Source organism: Podarcis erhardii, assembly GCF_964252035.2.
Source record: "Podarcis erhardii genome assembly, chromosome: 1".
In the NCBI taxonomy this organism is placed as follows: domain Eukaryota; kingdom Metazoa; phylum Chordata; class Lepidosauria; order Squamata; family Lacertidae; genus Podarcis; species Podarcis erhardii.
Window position 1 is genome coordinate 136,251,369 of NC_138497.1, and position 21,424 is coordinate 136,272,792.

General features: G+C 43.2%; 2 protein-coding genes across 2 annotated transcripts in view; one reads left to right on the forward strand and one right to left on the reverse strand.

The window, feature by feature from the left end:
- MREG (melanoregulin) overlaps positions 1-21,424 on the forward strand; it is a 42,111-nt gene that overhangs the window by 13,797 nt on the left and 6,890 nt on the right. The window contains exons 3-4 of the mRNA XM_081849871.1: positions 19,082-19,172; positions 19,470-19,633. Coding sequence (XP_081705997.1) covers positions 19,082-19,172; positions 19,470-19,633 — 255 coding nt within the window. The remainder of the gene's footprint in view (positions 1-19,081; positions 19,173-19,469; positions 19,634-21,424) is intronic.
- LOC309337728 (UDP-glucuronosyltransferase 1A9-like) lies at positions 8,040-13,257 on the reverse strand. The gene is made up of 3 exons (XM_081854499.1): positions 13,140-13,257; positions 11,427-11,646; positions 8,040-9,355 (listed from the first exon to the last, which is right to left on the reverse strand). The coding sequence occupies exons 1-3, from the start codon at positions 13,231-13,233 to the stop codon at positions 9,058-9,060; spliced, it is 612 nt and encodes a 203-aa protein (XP_081710625.1). The 5' UTR covers positions 13,234-13,257; the 3' UTR covers positions 8,040-9,057.

The following is a 21,424-nucleotide window of genomic DNA, read 5'->3' on the forward strand; positions in this document are numbered from 1 at the left end:
CATGAATGACATGGGCTGATGTTAAGTGGGGCCAAAATGGATCAGACATCTTAGTCTAGACAGGGAAGTTGTAAATTGTGCTCCAGAAAAATGACTTCTGATTCTGTTAGCTTGTTGTAAGCTCCTTTATCTTACAAGAGGCTTGTAACTTACTGTATTAATATTTTAAAATACAACAGTGTTTGAGTGTATTATTGTCTTGATTGAAGTCCCCAACCATGCCCAAGAGAAGAGTGACAGAAAACATGGATCAAATATCGAGCCTCCTAAGCTATTCAGAAGAAATGTATCGACGGGAGTGTTGGAAAATGTTAATTTGCATGTACAAGCATGCCATACTGCTAGACACTGGCAAGATCTCCAGAAATAGATTTCTAGATATAGATGATGGCTTATAAAAATGCCTAGTAGTACTTTTCTATAAAAAGAGGTGCCGGAACTCACCATGAACGCCTCCCTCTCTTGTTCTCTTATAATGGCAATGGCACCCGCCTGAGAGGTTCTGGAACTGAGTTCTGGTGAGTCCCGAATGCAAAAAGCCCTGCATATGCCAAACACACTTCTGCTTTTCTTGCCTCATTCACCCAGGGAAAACCCACACTTTACCACTGAATCGGAGCAAACATCAGTTGGGTTTTCCATGGACGGATGTTTGCTCAGATTTAGCAGTAAAGAGCGAGTTTTCCTGGGGAAAGCAGCAGGGAAAACAGCTCAGACCCCTGCTTTCTAGGCACGGGACCAGCAGAAGTGTGGATGAGCCTTAAAGGCAGTGCTGTTGAACTTGCTCAGATAAAAGAATGAAAGCAAGGAACTGAATCAGCAAAGATGTTTACAAAGGATTTCCTGGAATAGAAGTCACGAAACCTCCTTTCCTGTTTCCAGAAATGGCTCCATAATCCCCCCTGTCATTATAGTGTCAACATGGCCAAATAAATCCCTCTTTACGTAGAAGAAATAAGACTTAAGATACTTCCAGATTAGTGAGTGATCTTGGAAAGTAAAAGTCCAGCAAAGTAAGTGTGTGTGTGTGTCGTTTGAAGGAGCTCAGAGGAGGTTAAAGGAGTAGACTAGGAGAGCAGCAAGCTCTTATATGTGATGACTTTCATCTTGAGTAAAGAGCAAAATCACTTTTCCCGCTTCTTTAAAGAGGACTTGGTCCTCTGTGACAAGCAGTGGTTTTAGATGGGAACTATAACGGCATGTGACTGGACGTAATCCTCTTAGTGTTGTTACATTCCAGCTCTCCACATGGGTTTAGTATAAGCTGGTAGCCTTTCAGATTCAGAGGATAGGTTTGAGATGTTAGGAAGTGATGGTGTCAGTTTTCCTGGTGAAGGCTAATGCTTGACTGGTAATCCTGCAGCTCAGTGGATCCTGGATCTGCCATTTATGTGGGACTGAGGCTTAGAACTGCAGTGATATGAATGTTTATTTCCTGCAAGTATACCCTAATAATAGAGTGACTGAAAATGTGTGTGGTGGGTATTATTCAAGTCTATCTTTCTCACATATAATCTACCATATTATTCTGTGTATAAGACTAGGTTTCCCCCCTTAAAAATAATGTCTTATACACGGGGCCATCTCCCCCCATTTTCTTAAATCTGAGTCCCCAAAAACAGGGGGCATCTTATACATGGGGGCATCTTATAGATGGAAAAATACAGCAGTTCTCTGTGTAGGAAACTTTATGTACCTTTATGAGAACTAAGCCCTGAGTTAACTATTCTGGGGGTTCCTTTTGTCTATATGTAAATGAAAGGGGTTCAGCAGCTAGAATAAGCAGCCACGAAGTTTTGGGAACCTTGCCTTATATACAAAAGTGCTTCCATTTCATAGTGTGTGGATTTCTCTCTCTCTAGAGCAGGGGTAGTCAACCTTTTTATACCTACCACCCACTAAGGCATCTTTCTTGAAGGTAGTTTCCTTACCACCCACCAGTGCTCAATGGAAGGAGGATTCAGCTTGTGCCGTAGAACCCCCCTGCCGCCCACCTAGAATCCTGAAACGCCCACCAGTGGGCGGTAGGGACCAGGTGGACAACCCCTGGTCTAAAGAATAGAAGACAGAAGTTTGTGCAAAATTGTAGACATACTGACCGAAGGTAACCTTCAATATACTTTCTTGTTCCAAGCCACAAGACTGAAAAAGTGAAAGAAAAATCTGTCCCCATGTTGCTTTCACTTCTAGGTTTGCATCTCAGTTTGATTCCTGTAATGACTTGGGGAAAGTACCACTGTGCTACTATGTAATCGATTTCCACTAAAACAAAAACCTGTGCCTCATTTAACATTTATTCTTTTCATAACAAAATGAATGCATATAATTTTCTTTTTCTGATTTCTGACTTTTGGAATCTTGCAACGAACAGTTGCAACTTGATTTAAGTACATTTAATAAACATTTTATTTTGAAAATCCAGTTTCACAGCAGTTTTCAGTGTGCAAAGTGCCTTATTTCTTGTTGATCCCCACAACAATCCCCACAAACGGAAAAAACCTGCTGGATCGCTCCGTTGGTTAGAACGTGGTCCTGATAACACCAAAATCTCAGATTCGATCCCCATATTCCTGCATTGCAGGGGGTTGGACTAGATGATTCTCAGGGTCCCTTTCAATCCTGTGATTTATGGTTTTGAACTGCAGTGGTTAATAAACTGTATGTCTGTGACTCAGATAATTATGTTTGTTGAACTTCACAAGTGAAGTGAGAGGCAGCCAAAAGTAGGATTGCAGGCAGAAATTTCAACAATATGAATTTTAAAACGCCCTCAATAAAACATGTATTGCACATATCTAAGTAAGAAGGTGGGTTACTTCATGTTTCAAAATGGCTCCGGACTGCTTTCTTTTATTCTACAACATCACAGTCTTTCCCTTTCCCTATTGAGAAGATGGAAGTGTATCTGTCAACTGCTTTCAGGGAGATAATGACATTGGAAAATAAAGTAACCCAAAGACTTGTTAGAGAACTGTGAAAGGCTTTGACACTTGGGTAAATCAGCCACATCTTAAGCGAACATGAACTTTTTGTTTGAGCCATAGCACAGTACACAAACACAGGGAAAGAGAACCTAGACCCCAATTATTTGGCCTACGTTCTTTGAAAGAAATCCAAATTTGGTGTCCCAATTATTGAAGGATGTATTCAGTGCTGGTGGTGACCTTGCGAGAAGAATGCTACAAAAGCTAAGCTTCACAGCACAATGAAGCTGCTCTGCTGGACTGTCACATCCAGCAGTACAAAAGAAGCCAACCTCTTAGTGAGAGAGGAACAGAACATTTGGAGAACAATTATGTACGGTCTCTTGGCATGATGTGTATTTAAGCCTTTGGTTTTGTGTTTAATTTGGCTTCCGTTTTACATGTAGTACTCTCCTTTATGCGTGCATTCGAAATCTTAAGCTCACGGAACAAAAGTTCTAGAAATTTTGCAGGATAGATATTGGGGATGACTGAGAACTTGGTGTTGTCCATTTCTCCTGGGCAGAAAGGCTGGAGACACAGGACCATCCCACCCATCAGGTGGGGTGAAGCAGCTGCCTCAGGTGGCAGAAATGCAAGAGGCAGTGCCCCCGCAGGCATCCTGCCCCAGTGCCACCACCGAATCAAACCAGGTGACGGAGGCTTTGGCAGCCGTGTAGAGTTCTGCCACCCAGAAATGCGGCGGGCGGTGATTTGAGGTTTGCAAAGCTAATCTGTTACGCTCTTGGATTTTGTAATGCTTTTGCCACAATACCTGTAGCCTTAAAGTCTAGAAATGACTGCATAGGTTGCGATAGGATTAAGGCAGTTGATAACATACATACATATTTTTCTCACACTCATTTGAGAGCTTTCTGTGTTTGTATATTGGTGCTCAGCTGAGCCTGTTGTAAAGCCGAGGGGGGGGGGGGACTGCCTGGCCAGCAGGCCAAATCCCTGAGTCCACTATCCTCCCGAGGCCAGCCTGGACAGAGGGGCTGGTGTCATGTGATGGACACCTGTGAAAGTTCAGTAAAGGCTTTGGAGTCCAGCCCTTTATCTTATTCTGCTTCCAGACTGCTCCACAACAGCAGTGCAGTGTCATATTTTAGTTTTCTTAAAGTTGTATATTTTCCCCAGTGCTATTCCTGTTGAGCTGTGATATCCAAAATAGTGTCATTCAGCTAAGATTACACTGAAGAAGGGAATTCAAACGCACCCAATTGGTATATGACACAAGAAAGTCATTCAGTTTTTGTTTTATTTCTTACAGTGTTCTTACAATATTTCTTTTTATGTTGTGAACCACCCTGTGATCTTTGAAGGGCAGTATACAAATTTACCAATTAATTAATTAATAATACAATCTGATGTGTTGCCAATTTGGTTTTCCTAATAACTGCTACTTGTGAAATTGTGAGGGGAGTGCTCCTACGGCTATGGATCTCAAGCATTTTTCAGAGGCCTTATTTTATATACCATCCTATACCTGCAGGCCTCAGGGCGGCTTACAAGATAAAATTACAATAGAAAAACACAAAAGGCATAATCAAAATATAAACAGAATAAAAATATAAACAAAATATAATCAGGAACAGCCTCCCCTGCAACACATAGTTAAAACCAGTTTTAAACAATTTAAAAACACAATTAAAAAGCAGTTTAAAAGAATGTGAACAGTACTCTCTGCTGGGTAGCAGCAGTCCTTGTGAAGCCTGTCCGGCCCCGTCCTGGGCATGGCGGAGAGGGCGGAGCAGGACCCTCAGACTCTCGGCAGCTCTTCCTTCCTTGCTGGGCAAGAAAGTCCGCAGTCTGTCAGGCCCTAGGACTTGAAATATTCTTATCTCTCTTCTGGATCCAGTAGTCAGAGAAATTAGACTCCTTTTATTCCTAGCGACATTTTTGTCCCCAACAAAGACAATTTGGGACTGGAAGACACTGTTCAAGACTTTTTGTCTTTCAGTCTTCCTGCCTCACCCCATCAGCATTCAACAGTGGAGACTTATTGGAAGTCTTACTTCTTGCTTCTGTCCTCTTGACATGTTGTCAGAGCATCATGCTGCCGTGCTTTGTCAGTATCCCAAAAAAGGTTTTGAACGACATTTTAGAAACTTGTCCTTCCATAAGAATGGTTTGCATATGTACTTAACAAAGGAATAATTTTGTATATCACTCTCAAAAGTATGAGCATGCTGAAACTTGTTATCTAATATGAGCCAGTATTTTTGCTTCCAGTGGAGACCCCACTTAGTAGTTTCTTTTGTGATTTTTTGGTGCCCCCTAGCGGGGAAATTACACAGATCAATGCTATTTGAAGTTACAAGGAGTACCGGTAATTGCACAAGTCCCTGAGAAGGAAACTACTTCTATGTGGGACTGCTGTTTGCCAACACAAAGTTCTTGTTTCTGTGCCAGGCAACGGTACCTTTCTATGTTCTGTCGCCATCTTCTTTCCTCAAATAATTTAGCTCCAATTACAGCTTCTATGTTTCAGTTTCCTTTAGGGTTGCCATGCGTCTGGGAATTCCAGGACGTGTCCTCTTTTGTGGGTCCTACATGCCTGTTGGTGTGGGGGATTTTACATTTGAAAGCAATTGTCCTGGATTTGGGTTTTTTTTTTCTAATGTGGGTGGGTGGCTCTGGTTGGTTCAGGCTCTGGCACAGGCAACTTGGGCTTGGACTCTGGCTTGGGCTCGGCAGTGGGGCTATTGGGTCGACTGCCCTAAAAAAAGCTTGCCCCTTCCACTTCCTGGCTATAATAATTCATGCAGCTTTCAATAAATTTGTGAGCAAGTCCTTCATAGCCTGTGAACCTTCCACCCCATCATAAATTGATAATAATGCTACTTCTGGATCTTCAGTCAGCTTTAACCCAGTGATTTCTGTTACTTCCTTAAACACCCTTTGCCCCCAAAATTGTACATATTTACACCCCCACCACATGTGAACATAATTCTCTGTTTCCTGGCACCAGACCATCTCCAAATTAATTTATAATAATTTTCTTTTATCGACTGGACCTAATGGTCAGGGGTCCCTTTACCTTTTAATTCTTATAGACGTTTTCAACGTATGTTTCTTCCATATTCCCCCCCCCCCCAGCTTTGACTATCTATTTGCCCTGATGTCTCCTTTTCCCACACCTCTTTTAATTGATGATCTTGATCCTCGATTTCTAGCAATATTTTATAAATTTCACTGGTTTCCCCTTTTATAACTATTTTCTTTTTTATCTCCCCTTTTTATATTTTTTTTTCAAATTTTGTATATTCTTTACAGTTCTTGTTTTCCCTTAACCACCTCTTTGCCCATTGCTCCAGTTGTATACAGTTATACCATGTTATTTTACTTCCTATTAGAGCATCTCTTATTTGTTCTTTGCTTCTCATTTTCTCTACCCAATCATTTATTTTAAGTATTTTCTTCTCTTTCGCTTCTTTTTCCTGGGAAGTCTTCTATCATCACCACCAGGGTTAGCGGGGAATTTGCTGGTATCCATTTTCCTTTATATTTCGCCCATATCTCAATGATATTTTTTAATAAGGGATTTTCAATATTCTGCCACTATTTTCTATTTGGTTTGATAAAAATATATATTTACTAACTTCTCCTTCATTTCCTGTGTACCACTCTCTAACCATTCTAACTCTCCCTTGTTCTGTTATCCCATGTATGACATATCTTAACTGATTTGCTATATAATATAACTTTATGTTAGGGAGCCCCAGTCCACCTAATACTAATTCCCCTCATCACTGCTTGTATCCCATATTATTGCTTGAGTACTTTGGCTCTTCTTATTGATCTCCCATATATCTAATAATTCTATCCCTATCTTATTTACTGTTTGACTATTATTGAAGATCCTCGTGTCTAACCTCCATCTTCTGGTTTCCTTGTAATCTTTCTTTATTTTTAATACCATATTAACCAATGTGTGGTCGGTTACCTTTATTATTCCAATTTCCGTATTTGTTATTTTAGAATACTAAGTTTTTTGAAACAAAGATATAATCGTGCCTTGAGTAGGTCTTATGCACTGGTGAGAAGAACGAAAATTTCTTCTTTCCTCCCCTCATCACTCTCCAAACATCTTTCATATCTTTCCTTTTCATAATTTTAGCTAATCCTGTAATGTTATTACATCTTTCCTCTGCAGTGGGATTTGACTTATCCAGTCATTTATCTAATATCATATTGAAATCTCCTGCCATAATCATATAACCCTTTTGAATACCCTCCATTTCCTTAAACACTTCATCAAAAAATTTCACCTGATTTTCATTGGGAGCATAAATATTAATTATAGTGTATTCTTCCCCCGCCATTGTTCCCTGAATTATAATGTATCTTTCCTCAGGATCTTTCTTCATCTTTAATATACTAAACCCTCTTTGAAATTATAGTTGCTATCCCTCTTGATTTTGAAGTACCATATGCTTTTTCATAATTATTTATACCTCTCGGTCTGAGTTCATTAACCGCCTCTTTCGTCTGATGCGTTTCCTGTAAAAATATTATAACTTCTTTATCTTTATTCAGTAATGTTTCTATCCTCCTTTTCATAATCGACCCCAGCCCTCTAATGTTTAAGGTTGAAATCCTTATTTCATTAAATGTACTTCTTAATTTCTGGTCTCGTGTCTTATGATACTTATATAACCCATTACCCATCCCATTCAATCCTCTCCCCCCTCCCATACCCATACATTCCATTTTTTCTTCCCCCCTATTTTCCTGAGGTATTTCACTTCATCCATTGTCCTAATTGTTGGGGGGGGGGGGAGGCTCCTCTGATCACGGAGCCACAGCAGAACTTCTTCTCCCATTATATTTGTTATGTCTTCACTCTGATATAATTTCGCTCAGCCTTTACTTTCAGTCCTCAATAGTCATTTTTTGTCTCCTGCCACCCCCCAGTTCCATGAAAACAGGGTGCTGGATTAAACGGACCACTGCCCTTATGTTTCCATGTACAGGATGTTTCTGAAAAGGGCCCCTTATAGACAGCCAAACCGGCAGTATTAGTATGGCGTTCACAAGGATGTTCAGCCAAACCGGCAGTGTTAGTAAGGTGCTCACTGTCTTCTTAATATTACAGGAGATGCTGTCACAACAACATTTCTGAAGTAGGAGGGGAAACAGGAGTTTGTTCTAATGTTCTAATTAACACTTGCAGCCAACAAACACGGCTGTGCTGCCATTTCAAAGGGAGAGGGTCATCTGTGATGGCATTTATGTTTTGAAATTGCTTGGACTTGGATTGACTTTAGACACCAGTAGCCCACTCAACTAACATGGGAATGGCTCACGTATACCATTAATAGCCAACCTTCTCAGGTCCACCAGCAAAGCAGGTTCCACTTTAAATATATTGCATATGCCTGTCCTCCTTCTCCTTATATTTATTGGCATTATAAGGCCATACCTCGTTCTTCTCTTTCCAGGCTGAGGGGGCAGGGGGTTCCTATGGAAGGCGGCATTCCCATAAGCAGCTTTTATCAACCCTGTGCAATGGGCTCCACTTGTCAGAGTCCACTCTCTCACTCAATTGTTAAAGGTAGCCCAGCTTCCTTTCTCTGCTATCTGAACATTACCATTGTGTTTTCCATCTCTCTCTTCCTGTTAAAATAAACCTCCCTCCAAAACACTGGCGGCACCACTGACCCCATTTGTGGACCTCGACCCATCAGTTCAAGATAAGTTATGCAAACAATTGATTCCCCAACAGATCAATTGACTACAGAACTGTGGGATCTGTATGGAAGTTCACAAGTCCCTTGGCTATCAGATTGCTTGTTCTTTGACTAAATGTGACTTGCAAATCACCATGTACTGTATGTGTTTTTAAGAGCTCCTGCAAATTGGGAATGAGACTGAGGAAGGATGCTTTAAGACAGGGGTAGACAACATAGTGCCCGCCAGATATTTTGTACCACAGCTCCTGCCATCTCTGACCATGCTAGCTAGGTCTGATGGGAGTTGTAATCCAAAACCTCTGGAGGACTTCATGTTGGCTACCTCTGCCTTCTGAACCCCAAGAGCAGGACCCAGTTTCTTCTGTTCCTCTTCATCTTACATGCCCCACCCCATTTCAGTGTGATTTTGATTTGCTTTTCTTGCTCATCCTTCCACTTTTACAGCAACACTTTCTGCAGCAAAACAGGCAGCACTTCAGTGAGATAAATAGGGCAAGGAGTACAACAGCCAGGAGGAAGGCAATGACATCAAGAGAGTGATACTGGATCCAGTTGAGGTCATGTGCTGCCGGCCTCAAGTGGGGAGCCCCCTTGTGCTTCATCACAAACTCCACCCAATGCACCGCAAGGTCAAGAGGTTCAATGGGCCTGTCCAGGTGGAGAGCTGAGAGACGCTGGATGTTCTCTTTATACCTAAAAGAAAAGAACCTCTTTAGGAAATAAATAATACAGGGAAATAAAACACACAGCATAGAAGCAGATTTTCAAAGCGTTTGAAATCCAAGTGGAGTTGATACTGTTCTGAGAGACTGTGGACATGGGATGCAAACCCCTCCCCTGTTCCTGTGTGTGCTGATGCACACACTTTGGGATACTCTGTATACAGCTTATACAGGGTGACTGAGGCCAGAGTTCCGGTGCTTTTAGTAGCTGAACCCTAATTTTTCTCTGGTGGATCTTTCACATAGCTGATCTGTCTCCTATGTGACAGCTGCTGCTAATCACAGGTCCTTGGAGATAAAAATGGAGAATGATGCAGTGTCCAGGAACTTCTGTGGGGCAACTGATGATACTGGTGACCATCAGCAGTTGGAGGAGGGATGATCTCAGTCAGTGTCTCTTAAACACAGAATGTGGCCTGCTGAGGGAAGCAGGAGCTGGTAGGTAGTCAAGAACAGGGCCACTCCCCAATGTGGAGGGAGATGCCCCCTGCCTTCACTGCTGCTTCCTGACAGTTCCTCCAAGGACGTCCTTTTCCATTCCCTTCGGTTGCCCCGCAGTGACTGCGTAAACTGGAAGTAAGTAGGATGTTATGAATCAGCAGAGGGTATAATAACAAACAGCAGAATTGCTGGCTACCTTTGGCAGAAACAGCAGAAACAGGAGCAGAGATGGAATATTGTGCAAGACAGTGGTTTGTGATGGTTATGGAATGCTTTCCAGATCAACCTGTCTGTGAAGGAACCCCTGGAAACATTATGGAGCATTATGGGGGATTTGGGAGAATACTCCAGGGCACTTGGCTCACCTGGAGCACTGGCGCGGCTTCTTGACCCTCCCCCCTGCCCCCACTTATTGTTCCCTTGGGGGAGCTAGCACTACGCATTAGAAGATACTCCAAACTCTCTTGCAGCTGCTCATTGTAGGGAAAGCTTTCTTTTACGGAACGTTGCCGTTACTTAACTTTTCTTTGATAAGGCTCTGATTAGCTTCTGAAAATGCCACGGTCTGAGAGAAGACATTTTTAAAATCACTACTGCAGAGGACCCAGAGTCCCGATAAAGAATCAAAGCAGTAAAAACAGAGGGGTTGTTTAGAAGAGACTTTCTTCTTCACCAGCAGCCATGTAGCAACCCCCGCTGATTTCAATGACAAGCAGCTCTGCCCCCTTGCAGGGCCTGAATCACCAAGCAGCCACTGTGCTGCCCTCAAGCTCCTATCCCACCAGGAAGTCCACCCCCAGCAGCCCCCCCTGCCACCCAACAGACCCCCGTGGCACCCTACAACCCCCCACGCCCAGTGCAGAACATTCCCCCCGCCCTGTATATTTCCATGGTATACTTCCTTGCATATTCTGATTTTAAATGTACCATATTTTTAGCTCCATAAGACACACCTGGCCATAAGACGCACCTAGTTTTTAGAGGAGGAAAACAAGAAAAAAAATATATTCTGAACGAAACAGTGGATGTATGATTTTTGTGGTTCATCCTGTGGCCACAGACATGATATGTGAATTGATGGTGAATTTGGGGTGACCCACTGCAAAAATCCTGAGGATCCACGTGGATCCGTGCTTTGTAACCATGTTTTTGTGCCATTGCGGCCCCACGAAACAGTGGATGCGTGATTTTTTGGTGCAGGCTATAACCACGGACACCCTATGTGATCTGATGGTGAATTTGGGGTGACCCAATGCAAAAATCCTGAGGATCCATGTGCTTTTACCTCCCCCTTCCCAGGCAGCCTCCTTTATCTCTAGAGCCCTTATCTCCCTCCTGATTGGTTGCCGATCAGCTGCTCAGTGGCTTTGTTTCAACACCCCCTTCCCTCTTTCTAAAAATAAAAGCACATCTGCTTTTTGCTGCTGGGCAATTTGGCTCCAGGGTCCACGCACTTGCTCCATAAGATGCACAGACATTTGCACAGACATATTTACTTTTTAGGAGGAAAAAAGTACGTCTTATGGAGTGAGAAATACGGTACTTTGGGTCAACCCTAAAATGAGTTTTGTACTGCTCATTTTGTACCACTCATTACTCACTTTTTATCATAAATAACAGCCTTCAGTGCATCAGATAAATCCTTGGAAGTCATTTCAACTACATTCAGAGTCACTCCTGCTCCTCGAGATTCCATCCGCTTTGCATTGTCCATCTGATCTCCAAAAAGTGGCATCAGCACCATTGGTACTGCATTGCAGATTCCCTCATAGACCCCATGGGAGCCAGCATGAGTGATAAAGGCTCTGGCTTTTGGATGAGCTGTTGAGGAAAGAGCAGGAGGTGGAGAAATACCAACAGGTTTATTATTCTGCTAACGACAACGTATCTAGGCCAAGTTTTAAAATTGCATTTTTATGGAAGCAGCCAATTGAAGTTCAAATTAAACAGCTATATGATTAAGCTGATCTCCTTGGGCAGTTATGTACAGTCTAGCAAAATGTCTTTCAGAAGGATGGTACAGAACTGTGGGAGGAGAGAAGTGGCCCCCTTCTAGGCCATCTAGGCCAGGGGTGGGGACCCTCTGTCAGCCAAAGGGTCACATTCCTTCATGGACAGCCTTCTAGGACTCCAGACCAGTGGTGGGTCCTGCCACTCTCCACCCAGGCAAGGAAGAGGTGCTATCACAGTTCAAGGGCACAGCCCAGGCAGGTAGGGTGCAGAGTAGGGCCAGTGAAGGATGTGGCCTGGGGGCATGGCCGGTGTTGAGTCCTGAAGGCCAGATAAAGAGGCATGGGTTCTCCATCCCTGATCCCTCAATTCAATACAAAGGGTGGAGACCCTTTGGCCTGAGAGCCAGAACTGACCCACCAGATTTGGCCCGTGAGGCTGATTTCTTCAAACCACACCCACCTGCCCCATATTTGACACGACATGTAATGTCAGATGTGGGACACTGAACATCAAGTGATGGGCAGGGAGTCCTGTCCTCTTGGGACCAAGCGTGCACCTGTAGAAAGCAGGATATCAGCTGCCTCCAGTATCCTGTCTAGTTTGGTGCTAAATTCCATTAAAGCCAATGGTACTTTGGTCAGTCATTGTTTTCAACAGAACTGAATGCAAATTTCACTCCAGCAAGTGGTTAAGGGTAAAGATGAGCAAATCAGTCAGTTTTGGTTTCTCCCACTTTCTCATCTTGCCAGTCTTATGTTCAGTTCTCCATACCTCTATGCCAGTTTGCAATTATTATTATTAGTCATCATGAAAACCTGCCAATGTTTTAGTGTGAATTTTTCCTAATATAATGGATTCCTGTAGGTTATTTTTACTACTTTCAGCATTTTTATGCATGCCTCGCCATAGTATATACATTTTGTACATTACCTGCATTGCGGAATACAGAGCCGTGTGAATTTTGAAGGACGGCTGTGATTCAGTTTACAGATTGTTTTGGATAGTGCGAATGAAGTAAGCTTGCCTTTAAATGGGAACTGAATGAAATTTCCCCCTCACCCCTATTTCATGGCTCACATTTTGGCATCTGTGCCCACTGTCCTTTCAACCATTTCCTTGGTTTTTTATGCACACTATGAGCATAAAGCGCCAGGCAGGGTTTTCTTTTCCTAGCCCAGCTTTGCTCTGAGTGTACATGCCCAAGAGCAATGTGGGAGCATGTCCATCCAACATCACATTACTTTACAGTACTAAACAGTATTTAGATACACTCTCTCATGGTATTGTTAAGAGGCTAATGGCATTGAAGCAGCATTAAGGGCTGGTTATAGACAACAACATAATTCCTGCCCCAGACATACCAAGCAGATCATTTTGTGGTAGCCATTTCACAAGCTTTGTGTTCTTTGCAAGATTCGGGGGTGTTTCTCCTGTATATCTCCATAGCACCTTCATGAGGAAGGAAATACATAGATTAGGAAATGTATCTTTTCACTTCAAACACTTAAAAAAACTTCAAATTGCACTTGAACAAGCATTCTCTCATATCTCTTACATAGGGTGCAATGCCTCTTCGAAGAGCCCCATTAGTTGGAAAGGTGGGATATCGGTTAACAACAAATAAATAAGGTACTGCCTGTATATAAAAGAATGAAAGTGCACTTCTAGTTTTAACCCATACATAAGTTTAGCTGAAGAATGAAATATCAATAGTTATTATTTTCCCCAGGGGTTGTGAATGCATATTTGTATCCTTTTATTTTGTGTGTGTTTAATTTTTATTTTTATGCAATTGTATTATGTCCTATTTATTTCTGTTTAAACATGTTATTGAATAATATTATTTCAATTAAATAAATAACAATAAATATTTTAAAAAGAATGGATTAAAATTAACACATTTTTTTTAAAAGGTTACAGTCCTATTCTTTATGTGAAACTGAATAACATATATCACCTATCCTTAGAGCAGTTCTATTCCCAATTTACTGATGGAGAATTCAGGTTTACTTAACACCCAGTGGCTGTGTTTGGATGATCATATCTCAGCTTCACAGGCTGAGATACGTACAAGCCTTTTGCCCCTGCTTGCCACCCCTTTGCTACTCCCTCCTTAGCCCAAGAAATCAAGCCAAGATTAACCATGGTACCTTATTTCATCCAAACCAGGAAACTATGTGGTCAAACCTTGGTTACAGAATGTAGTTAAGGAACGGAGATCTTAGCTACAATTCTCAGTTCAGATGACATTCTATGCCAAACCTTAGCTTAGCTGCCATGCCAAGCTCAGGTTAAAAAACCAATGAGGAGCAAAGCATGTGTGAGTTCCTCTTCGGGAGCCATCACATAGTTTGCCTTGCTGTGACGTGTGAACCCGGCCAAAGAGTTAGCTAGGATTTGAATCCAGGTCTTGTGACTAAATCCAACACATTTCAGTAGATAACAGAGGGAAGATAATTCATTGCAAATGCTTTGCCCTAAGTTAGGCAAATATAAACAGAAACAAAGAATATTGCGCACTCTCTGTAACTTTAAAAAAATGTAAAAGCTTACAAAAAAAACAAAACACAAACCACTCTCAATCATTTATCTCATAAAATAGCATGTAATCATGACCATAAGTCTATAATGGTCTGAGTCTGCATGGGATCTCAGGCTAGGATAAAGTAATATGGAATTAGTGTCATGATTATCCAGACATTGAAAAATAGTAAGAATTATTTCTTCACAATATTCAAAGGGAATACTTTCAAATATTTAAAAGCTTTCCTCAAATATGATCCCAGGCACCAAACAGGTTTAAGAATGTCCTGGAAGACAGCTTTAGAATGTGACATAACTGAATATACTTGGTTTACCATGTGGAAAAAGCTCCTTTTCATAATATACCAGCTGAATGTACTAGAAGACTCTTGTATATAAATTCATCAGCTTACCCAAGGTGCTGGAGGGAATGTTCAGAAGTTGGGTCATACATCCACCTATGGTGGGGTTGTGTTAGAGTGCAAGAATTTTCAGCAACAGCATTCAGAGAAATGGATAAGATCTTAAGCCGCCACATTATCCTAGCATCTCAATTAGCCCTTTTATTTTTACCCTCATATCTGAGGGTAATCAAAACTTGCACCATTTGCACAAAGTGCTGATAGTACAGCTGCTTATTGCCGCTAGAATGACCATCACAGTTTTGGGGGGAAATAGATGGGGCCAATCTTTCTGTGTGATATTGCCCTGCTAGAAAAAACTAACTAACAAGCTGAGAGTCCTTAGGGGCCAAAGAAAGAAGGAAGATTTTGTATTTGTTTAGTTTGACTTCATTTCAGTTGTAAGCAAAGAGAAACATGGCCCAGGACACCCTCAGCCTACAAATGAATATGGCTCAGTGACTCAGGGCGTTTGAATACTTTAATCACTTTCCCTTGGTATAACAGGCTCTACGTTTTGTCACTTTCTCTTGTTTAACCATTATGTCTGTGCTATAAATAGCTCCAGTCACTACCTCCCACACATTCACTTACCTGTAGTTTATTTATTTTGGTTTTATTTTATGTCCGTTTTTGTCCAACAGGGATCTACGATTTTATAAAGAATTTGTATATTTTCATCAGATCCTGTTTGGTAACACTGTGTTTTGTAGAATTTTGTAAACCATTTCTTTCCTTTTCTTTTGAAACTTAACAAAAAAATATTTTAAAAATAAATAAATAATAATCCAGGCACCGAGGGAGCCTATTTTTATATTACCACGGCAACATGGTTTCTTCCACACCACCGTGATGCCCTCCAGTTGTTCTGAACTGCAGCTCCCATCTTCCCTGACCACTGGCCACGCTGGCTGGGGCAGATGGGATCTGTAGTCAAAGGCATCTGGAAGGCACCAGGTTTAGGAAGTCTGACAAAGGGCAACAGGATGGAGGCCGCTAAAGCAGCTATTTTTTACTTCCAAGAAGGATGAGGCAAGTTTGGGAAATCCATTTACTATTGACTCCTTTCACTTCTTAGCAGTGAAGGAGCTGTATTCTCAGAGGAATGAGGAAATAATTCATCCTTCCTATCATGGAATCAAGGAGCCCTGAACTCGCTATACGCTTTGTGATCCTAATGTATGAAAGCAGATGTTGCAGAATAAAACACTAAATGGCTCAGGACCACAGTACCTCAAGGACCGTCTATCTCAGTATGAACCGACTCAGATCCTGCAACCATCCCCTGAGGCCCTTCTTCGTGTGCCTCCTCCACGAGAGACCAGGAGGGTGGCAACATGAGAATGGGTCTTTTCTGTAGTGGTTCCCTGTTTGTGGAATGTGCTCCCCAGGGAGGTTCATCTGGTGCCTTCATTATACATTTTTAGGGGCCAGGCAAAAACATTCTTTATCAACGAGGACTTTGGCTAATTAACAGTCTACATCCTTTTAAATGTCTTTGTGGAAGCAGGGTTATTGGTTTGTTTGGGTTTTGTTCTTGTTTTGTTATGTGTTTTGTGGTATCATTCTGTATTTTTATGCTGTGAACCCCCATGAAGTCTTCAGAAGAAGGGTGGTATACACATTGAAAAAATAAAATAAAATAAACCCCCCAAAACCCTTTAGCCAGCAAATATATATATTTTTTTAAATCAAATACTCAAACTAAAAAAATACTAAGAATAAGCAGTACAATGCAGGGATCACTTGGGAAATACAGTGGTGCCTCGCAAGACGAAATTAATTCGTTCTGCGAGTCTCTTCGTCTTGCGGTTTTTTCGTCTTGCGAAGCACGGCTATTAGCGGCTTAGCGGCTTAGAAAAAGGGGGGGGGGGAGGAAAGAAACTCGCAAGAACTCGCCCGACGTTTCGTCTTGTGAAGCAAGCCCATAGGGAAATTCGTCTTGCGAAGCACCTCAAAAGACGGAAAACTCTTTCGTCTAGTGAGTTTTTCGTCTTGCGAGGCATTCGTCTTGCGGAACTCCACACAGGAGTTCACTGTCAATTTGTTGTTAGTCATATGTGTTAGTAGAGTTTTTTTGCATTTGACATCTGTTATAAGAAAATGCCTATATCCAAATATATCATTTCGTTGTTTATGTTCTATCTGTCTTATAGTAGTTTCTATGTTAGTTATTTCCAAAGTGTGTCTCTACTTGAGACTGTAATGTGAAGCTTTGTTTCTGTATCAATATGATATACTGTATGTATCTTCCTGATCTTACACAGTGACAAGGGATGCGGGTGGTGCTGTGGTCTAAACCACTGAGTCTCTTGGGCTTGCCAATCAGAAGGTCGGTGGTTTGAATCCTTGTGATGGGGTGAGCTCCCGTTGCTGTGTCCCAGCTTCTGCCAACATAACAGGTCGGAAGCACACCAGTGCAAGTAGATAAATAGGTACCACTGTGGTGAGAAGGTAAATGGTGTTTCCATGTGCTCTGGTTTCCGTCACGGTGTTCCATTGCACCAGAGGCGGTTTAGTCCTGCTGGCCACATGATCCGGAAAAGCTGTCTGTGGACAAACACTGGTTCCCCTGGCCTGAAAGCGAGATGAGCGCTGCAACCCCATAGTTGCCTTTGACTGGACTTAACCATCCGTGGTCCTTTACCTTTTTACACGGTGACAGTACAGGCTCCTAAACAGCAGCACAGCACCACCTACAGGGTCTACAAAGACAACACCCCAATTCAGAAGTTTACTGCTTTGAATGAATAGGTCATTCATAAACTGATACAGGACACTCATAAAACATTCAAGCTCCTTTCATACATATGTCAAACACATTGTCGCAAGCAGAGAAAAACGCCCAATTTCCCGGTAACCATTATTCCGCAAATCAATAGTTGGAACATGTCCAGACAAATAAAGGGCTTCTCCACATGTCCGTTTAATGTGCATTTGCTCTTAGTTATGTGAGCAAGGTTTTTCAATGTGTACACATCATCCTTAACAAAATGGCAGCCCCAAATTCCTACACATTTAATCCAGATTTTCCCAATCCATGGATAATCCACTGAGGAAAAATGGCCCAGTACAAAAATGTAGTCACTGCTGACAGGGAAGCTTCTTTGGTGGAATCTGCACACATATAAAAACCGTTCTGAAAATGCTTTTTGAAAAGTGTTTTTAAAAATACGTTGAATTTTCCATAAGGCTCACTATTGCCACCTAGTGTCACATTGTATATTACACTTAAAACACACGTAAACATTTTATTTGCAGCTGTGTAGCTGAGTCTTTGGTGCACTTTATTTTTTGGGGAAGGTGGTTTGTCATGTACCCCTCTGGGTAGGAGGGGCTTTTATTTTCATACCCCTTTCCTGTATATACTGCTCAGCTGAATACAAACTAGCCATTTCATTTCCAGTGACCAAAATGCTGCTGCACACTGAAGGCACAACAAAAACACATCTGAAGGCTGTAACTACTGTAACAATATTCAACAACAACAACAAGAGCACTGAGGTCTTGTGCAGGCCTGCTCTGGCACAGGAAGCCAGTGTTAATTCTGTTTAAAAATATACACCATGTCTCTGCAAAAAGAAAAGAAAAACACCCCACAAGCCTCTATTTTGCCCATCAGCAATTGGCTTGAGCTGGTATTTATCTGCCCCCCCCCCCCCAGTTTAGTCATCTGTCCCCACCCCCCTTTGCAACCACCACAAATCAAGAGCTCTGTCACTTTGCTGCTGCCCCTCCCTGTTCCATCTCCATTCCGCTGAGCAGCAGCACGGCCACTGCTGGGAGGGCAATTCTTTCCCCACCCCCACCCCTACAACACACACTGCAAAATAAAAAAATTCCTTCCAGTAGCACCTCAGAGACCAACTAAGTTTGTTACTCGTATTCTGAACCAGGTAACTACATTATCACTAATTTCAAAAGTTATAGCAACCAGTTAGTAGACATGTTTGTTAAAAAAAAAAGTTGGATTTTCAGATCGTCAGTTTGTTGTATTTGTTTAAGCTGGTCCTTTCTGTGATTTTTTAAAAAATTGCTTTGATTTAAACCAGTCCCCTCTGCATTCAGGTCTGTAGTTCAAGTTTGTGAATAGTTATGTGAGAAGGAAGCAATCCTCCCCATCAAAAATATCCACCTATAAGCAATTGTCCTGAAGCAAAATATTTGGTTGATGAGTTCAAACTCCCTGACCCCACCCCACCCAGTGAGCATAATTAGAGTGCAGTATGGGGGAAAACTGGCTTTGGGACATATAGCGCTCCTGAATAAAATTGTGTTTAAAAGGCAAATGTACCTGTGAATGTGAAGACCCCTGGAGATCAGAGAGAGCTGAATTAAGGCATTCAGGAGTAAAAGTGGCTGATCTTCTTCCTTTGCAGGAATGGCAAAAGCTGAACTATGACATCTATACCCTGCGGCAAATGCGAAGGGAAGTGAGAAACAGGTGGAAATGCATTTTGGAAGATTTGGGTAAGCCAGTGAAGCTCAGGCTATTTTCTTATACATAATGTTTGTATGTTAACTATATGTGAGGAAGAGAAATCTAATAAACACACAAAAAGAAAAACAAAGATATATGCACTCAATTTTGTGTGATAGTGAGATATTTTTTAAAAAACAAAAGCCCCTTGCTTAATACTGTGCCCTGTTTCATTTTACCACTGGGTTTCACATGTGTCTGCAAGATGAAGGCTACCTTTTGTTCCTTTGCAAAGATATTTGCAGTAACCTGCATTTGCTAAAATGAGACTTACACTCCTGCCCTAGGTTTTCTGAAGGAAGCAGATACCCTGTTATCCGTGACCAAACGAAGCATTGTCAGTGACTCTCAGAACATGAGCAAAGCCCGGGAGATCCTCCTGAAGCTGTCTGAGGAGACAGCTATTTTCCCAACCAGCTGGGAGCTTTCAGAGAGATACCTCTTTGTGGTGGTAAGTCTTGACTTCTCTCTCTCCTGTGATTACCTTTTCATACGTGTCAGAGTCACCCGTGGTCCCAGCTCACAAGAGACCAAAGTCCACTCCAGCTTATGTACAAAAGCTTTTATTGAAGAACATTATTAGCTTTACATCCGAGCTCCGTGACTCTACGTCTGTTACGCTTAGACCGCTGAAGTACCCTCTGAGTCGGTCCCCCCTCTACACCAGTTTAAGAGGCTTGTACTGGTCCACCTCTTTCTCTCTTTCCTTTTCCGCAGGGTCTTTCTGCCCCCCTGTGTTCTCTCCCTTCGGGACTCTCCAGAGGCTGAGTCCTCTGCCGCCTCCTCCCCCCTCCTTCGGGCTTTGGGACCAGGCTCCTCCCCAGGACTCTCTTCATTTCCGCGCGCCTCCCATTTTGAACTTGGCGCGCGTACGTTGCTCCTGACCTTGCCTTCGACAGTTACACTGCCCTCGATACTACTTTCCTCCCCTTCCGGCAGGACGTTTTGCCCTGATCTCCTTCCCCTCTCTGCTTCCTGTTCTGCTCCTTCTGACACACTGGTCACTCCTCCCCCCTCACTCCGTTCCAGCGGAGCAGCCGGTCTCGCTCTCCAACTCCCACTGGGGGTTCCCCCTTCGTTTCCCTGCTCCTGACTGCTTCCCCCTCTAGCTTCCCTTGGCTTGACCAGAGGGGCTCCCTTTTGGGAGTCCTCCGATTCACTGGACGGACTCATGGACAATCTTGGGTCATTGTCATCCTCTTCCTCGTCACTCTGGAATCCTTCCCCCTCACTCTCTGTCTCCTCCCTCATCTGCGCCTCTCTCCCTGAACCCCTGACATCCATCCCCCCCTCGAAGCCCCCCCTTCCCCCCTCCCGGCCCTCGGAGGCAGGTCGTGGGAGCCGCAGCTCCTCAGAGGTAGATGCAGGATACAGTTCGTTTGCTTCAATGTCCTCTGCTAGCAGCTCGGTGTATGTGTGTTCGAATGCGGGTTCTTCACCCAAGATGTTCTCGGCTCCCTCTTCCATTGCTACTTCGTCTGGAGCTGCCTGCCAAGGCCCCGTCAGCCATTTCTTGCGCCAGTCGTCCTCTGGTTGCTCGTCCCACCAGTAAGAGGGTTCTGTGTCTACCCCCGAACACGATCCCCTGGGCGGGCTTGATTCTGGCGTTCTCTCCTCGGCGGAAGAAAAGCCCCTGAAAGTACTGTCTGAAAGTGTGGGCGTAAAGAGCCAGTCATCAAAATACTCGGCTGGCATGGGTCTATGCGGGAAAAGTGCATGGAACTCGTCTTTCAGAAGAGGTTCGTCTAAAGCGTAGTCCGGCACCCAAATATTGGCACTGGCCGGGGTACCCTCTCTGGCTAGAAGGTATTCTACTCCCTCTACCCCCCATCTCGAGTCCAGGATCTCAGTGACCTCGTTGAGCGGTTCGGCCCTGGGCGCCCCCTCCCTCTCGGGTGACTGAGTGCGTGCGTGCGGTACTGTTTCAGACTCCTGAAACCTGTGCGGGGTCTTGTAGGGAGTGAGCACCGACCTATGAAAGACCGGGTGCACTCTGGAACCTTCGGGGAGGGCCAGTCGAAAAGCTACAGGGTTGATCCTAGCCTCCACCTGGTATGGCCCTAGCTGCCTGTGTCCCAGCTTCTTCTTAGCCAACGACCTGGCTGGCATCGCTTGGGCCGCTAACCATACCCAGTCCCCCACCTGGATGTCCTCTCCCACTCTCCTGTTTTTGTCTGCCTGCACCTTATATGCTTGTTTGGCTAGCTCCAAATGTCTCCGCAGCTCCTCGTGCACCTCTTGC

What these genes read in the sequence shown, in the direction of transcription:
- LOC309337728 (XM_081854499.1), bottom strand. Translation starts at nt 13,233, where the DNA reads ATGAAGGTGCTATGGAGATATACAGGAGAAACACCCCCGAATCTTGCA. An exon ending in ACCACAAAATGATCTGCTTG is followed by an intron (nt 11,647 to 13,139) that starts GTATGTCTGGGG and finishes TTTCCTCAACAG; the next exon opens with CTCATCCAAAAGCCAGAGCC. An exon ending in GCTGTTATTTATGATAAAAA is followed by an intron (nt 9,356 to 11,426) that starts GTGAGTAATGAG and finishes CTTTTCTTTTAG; the next exon opens with GTATAAAGAGAACATCCAGC.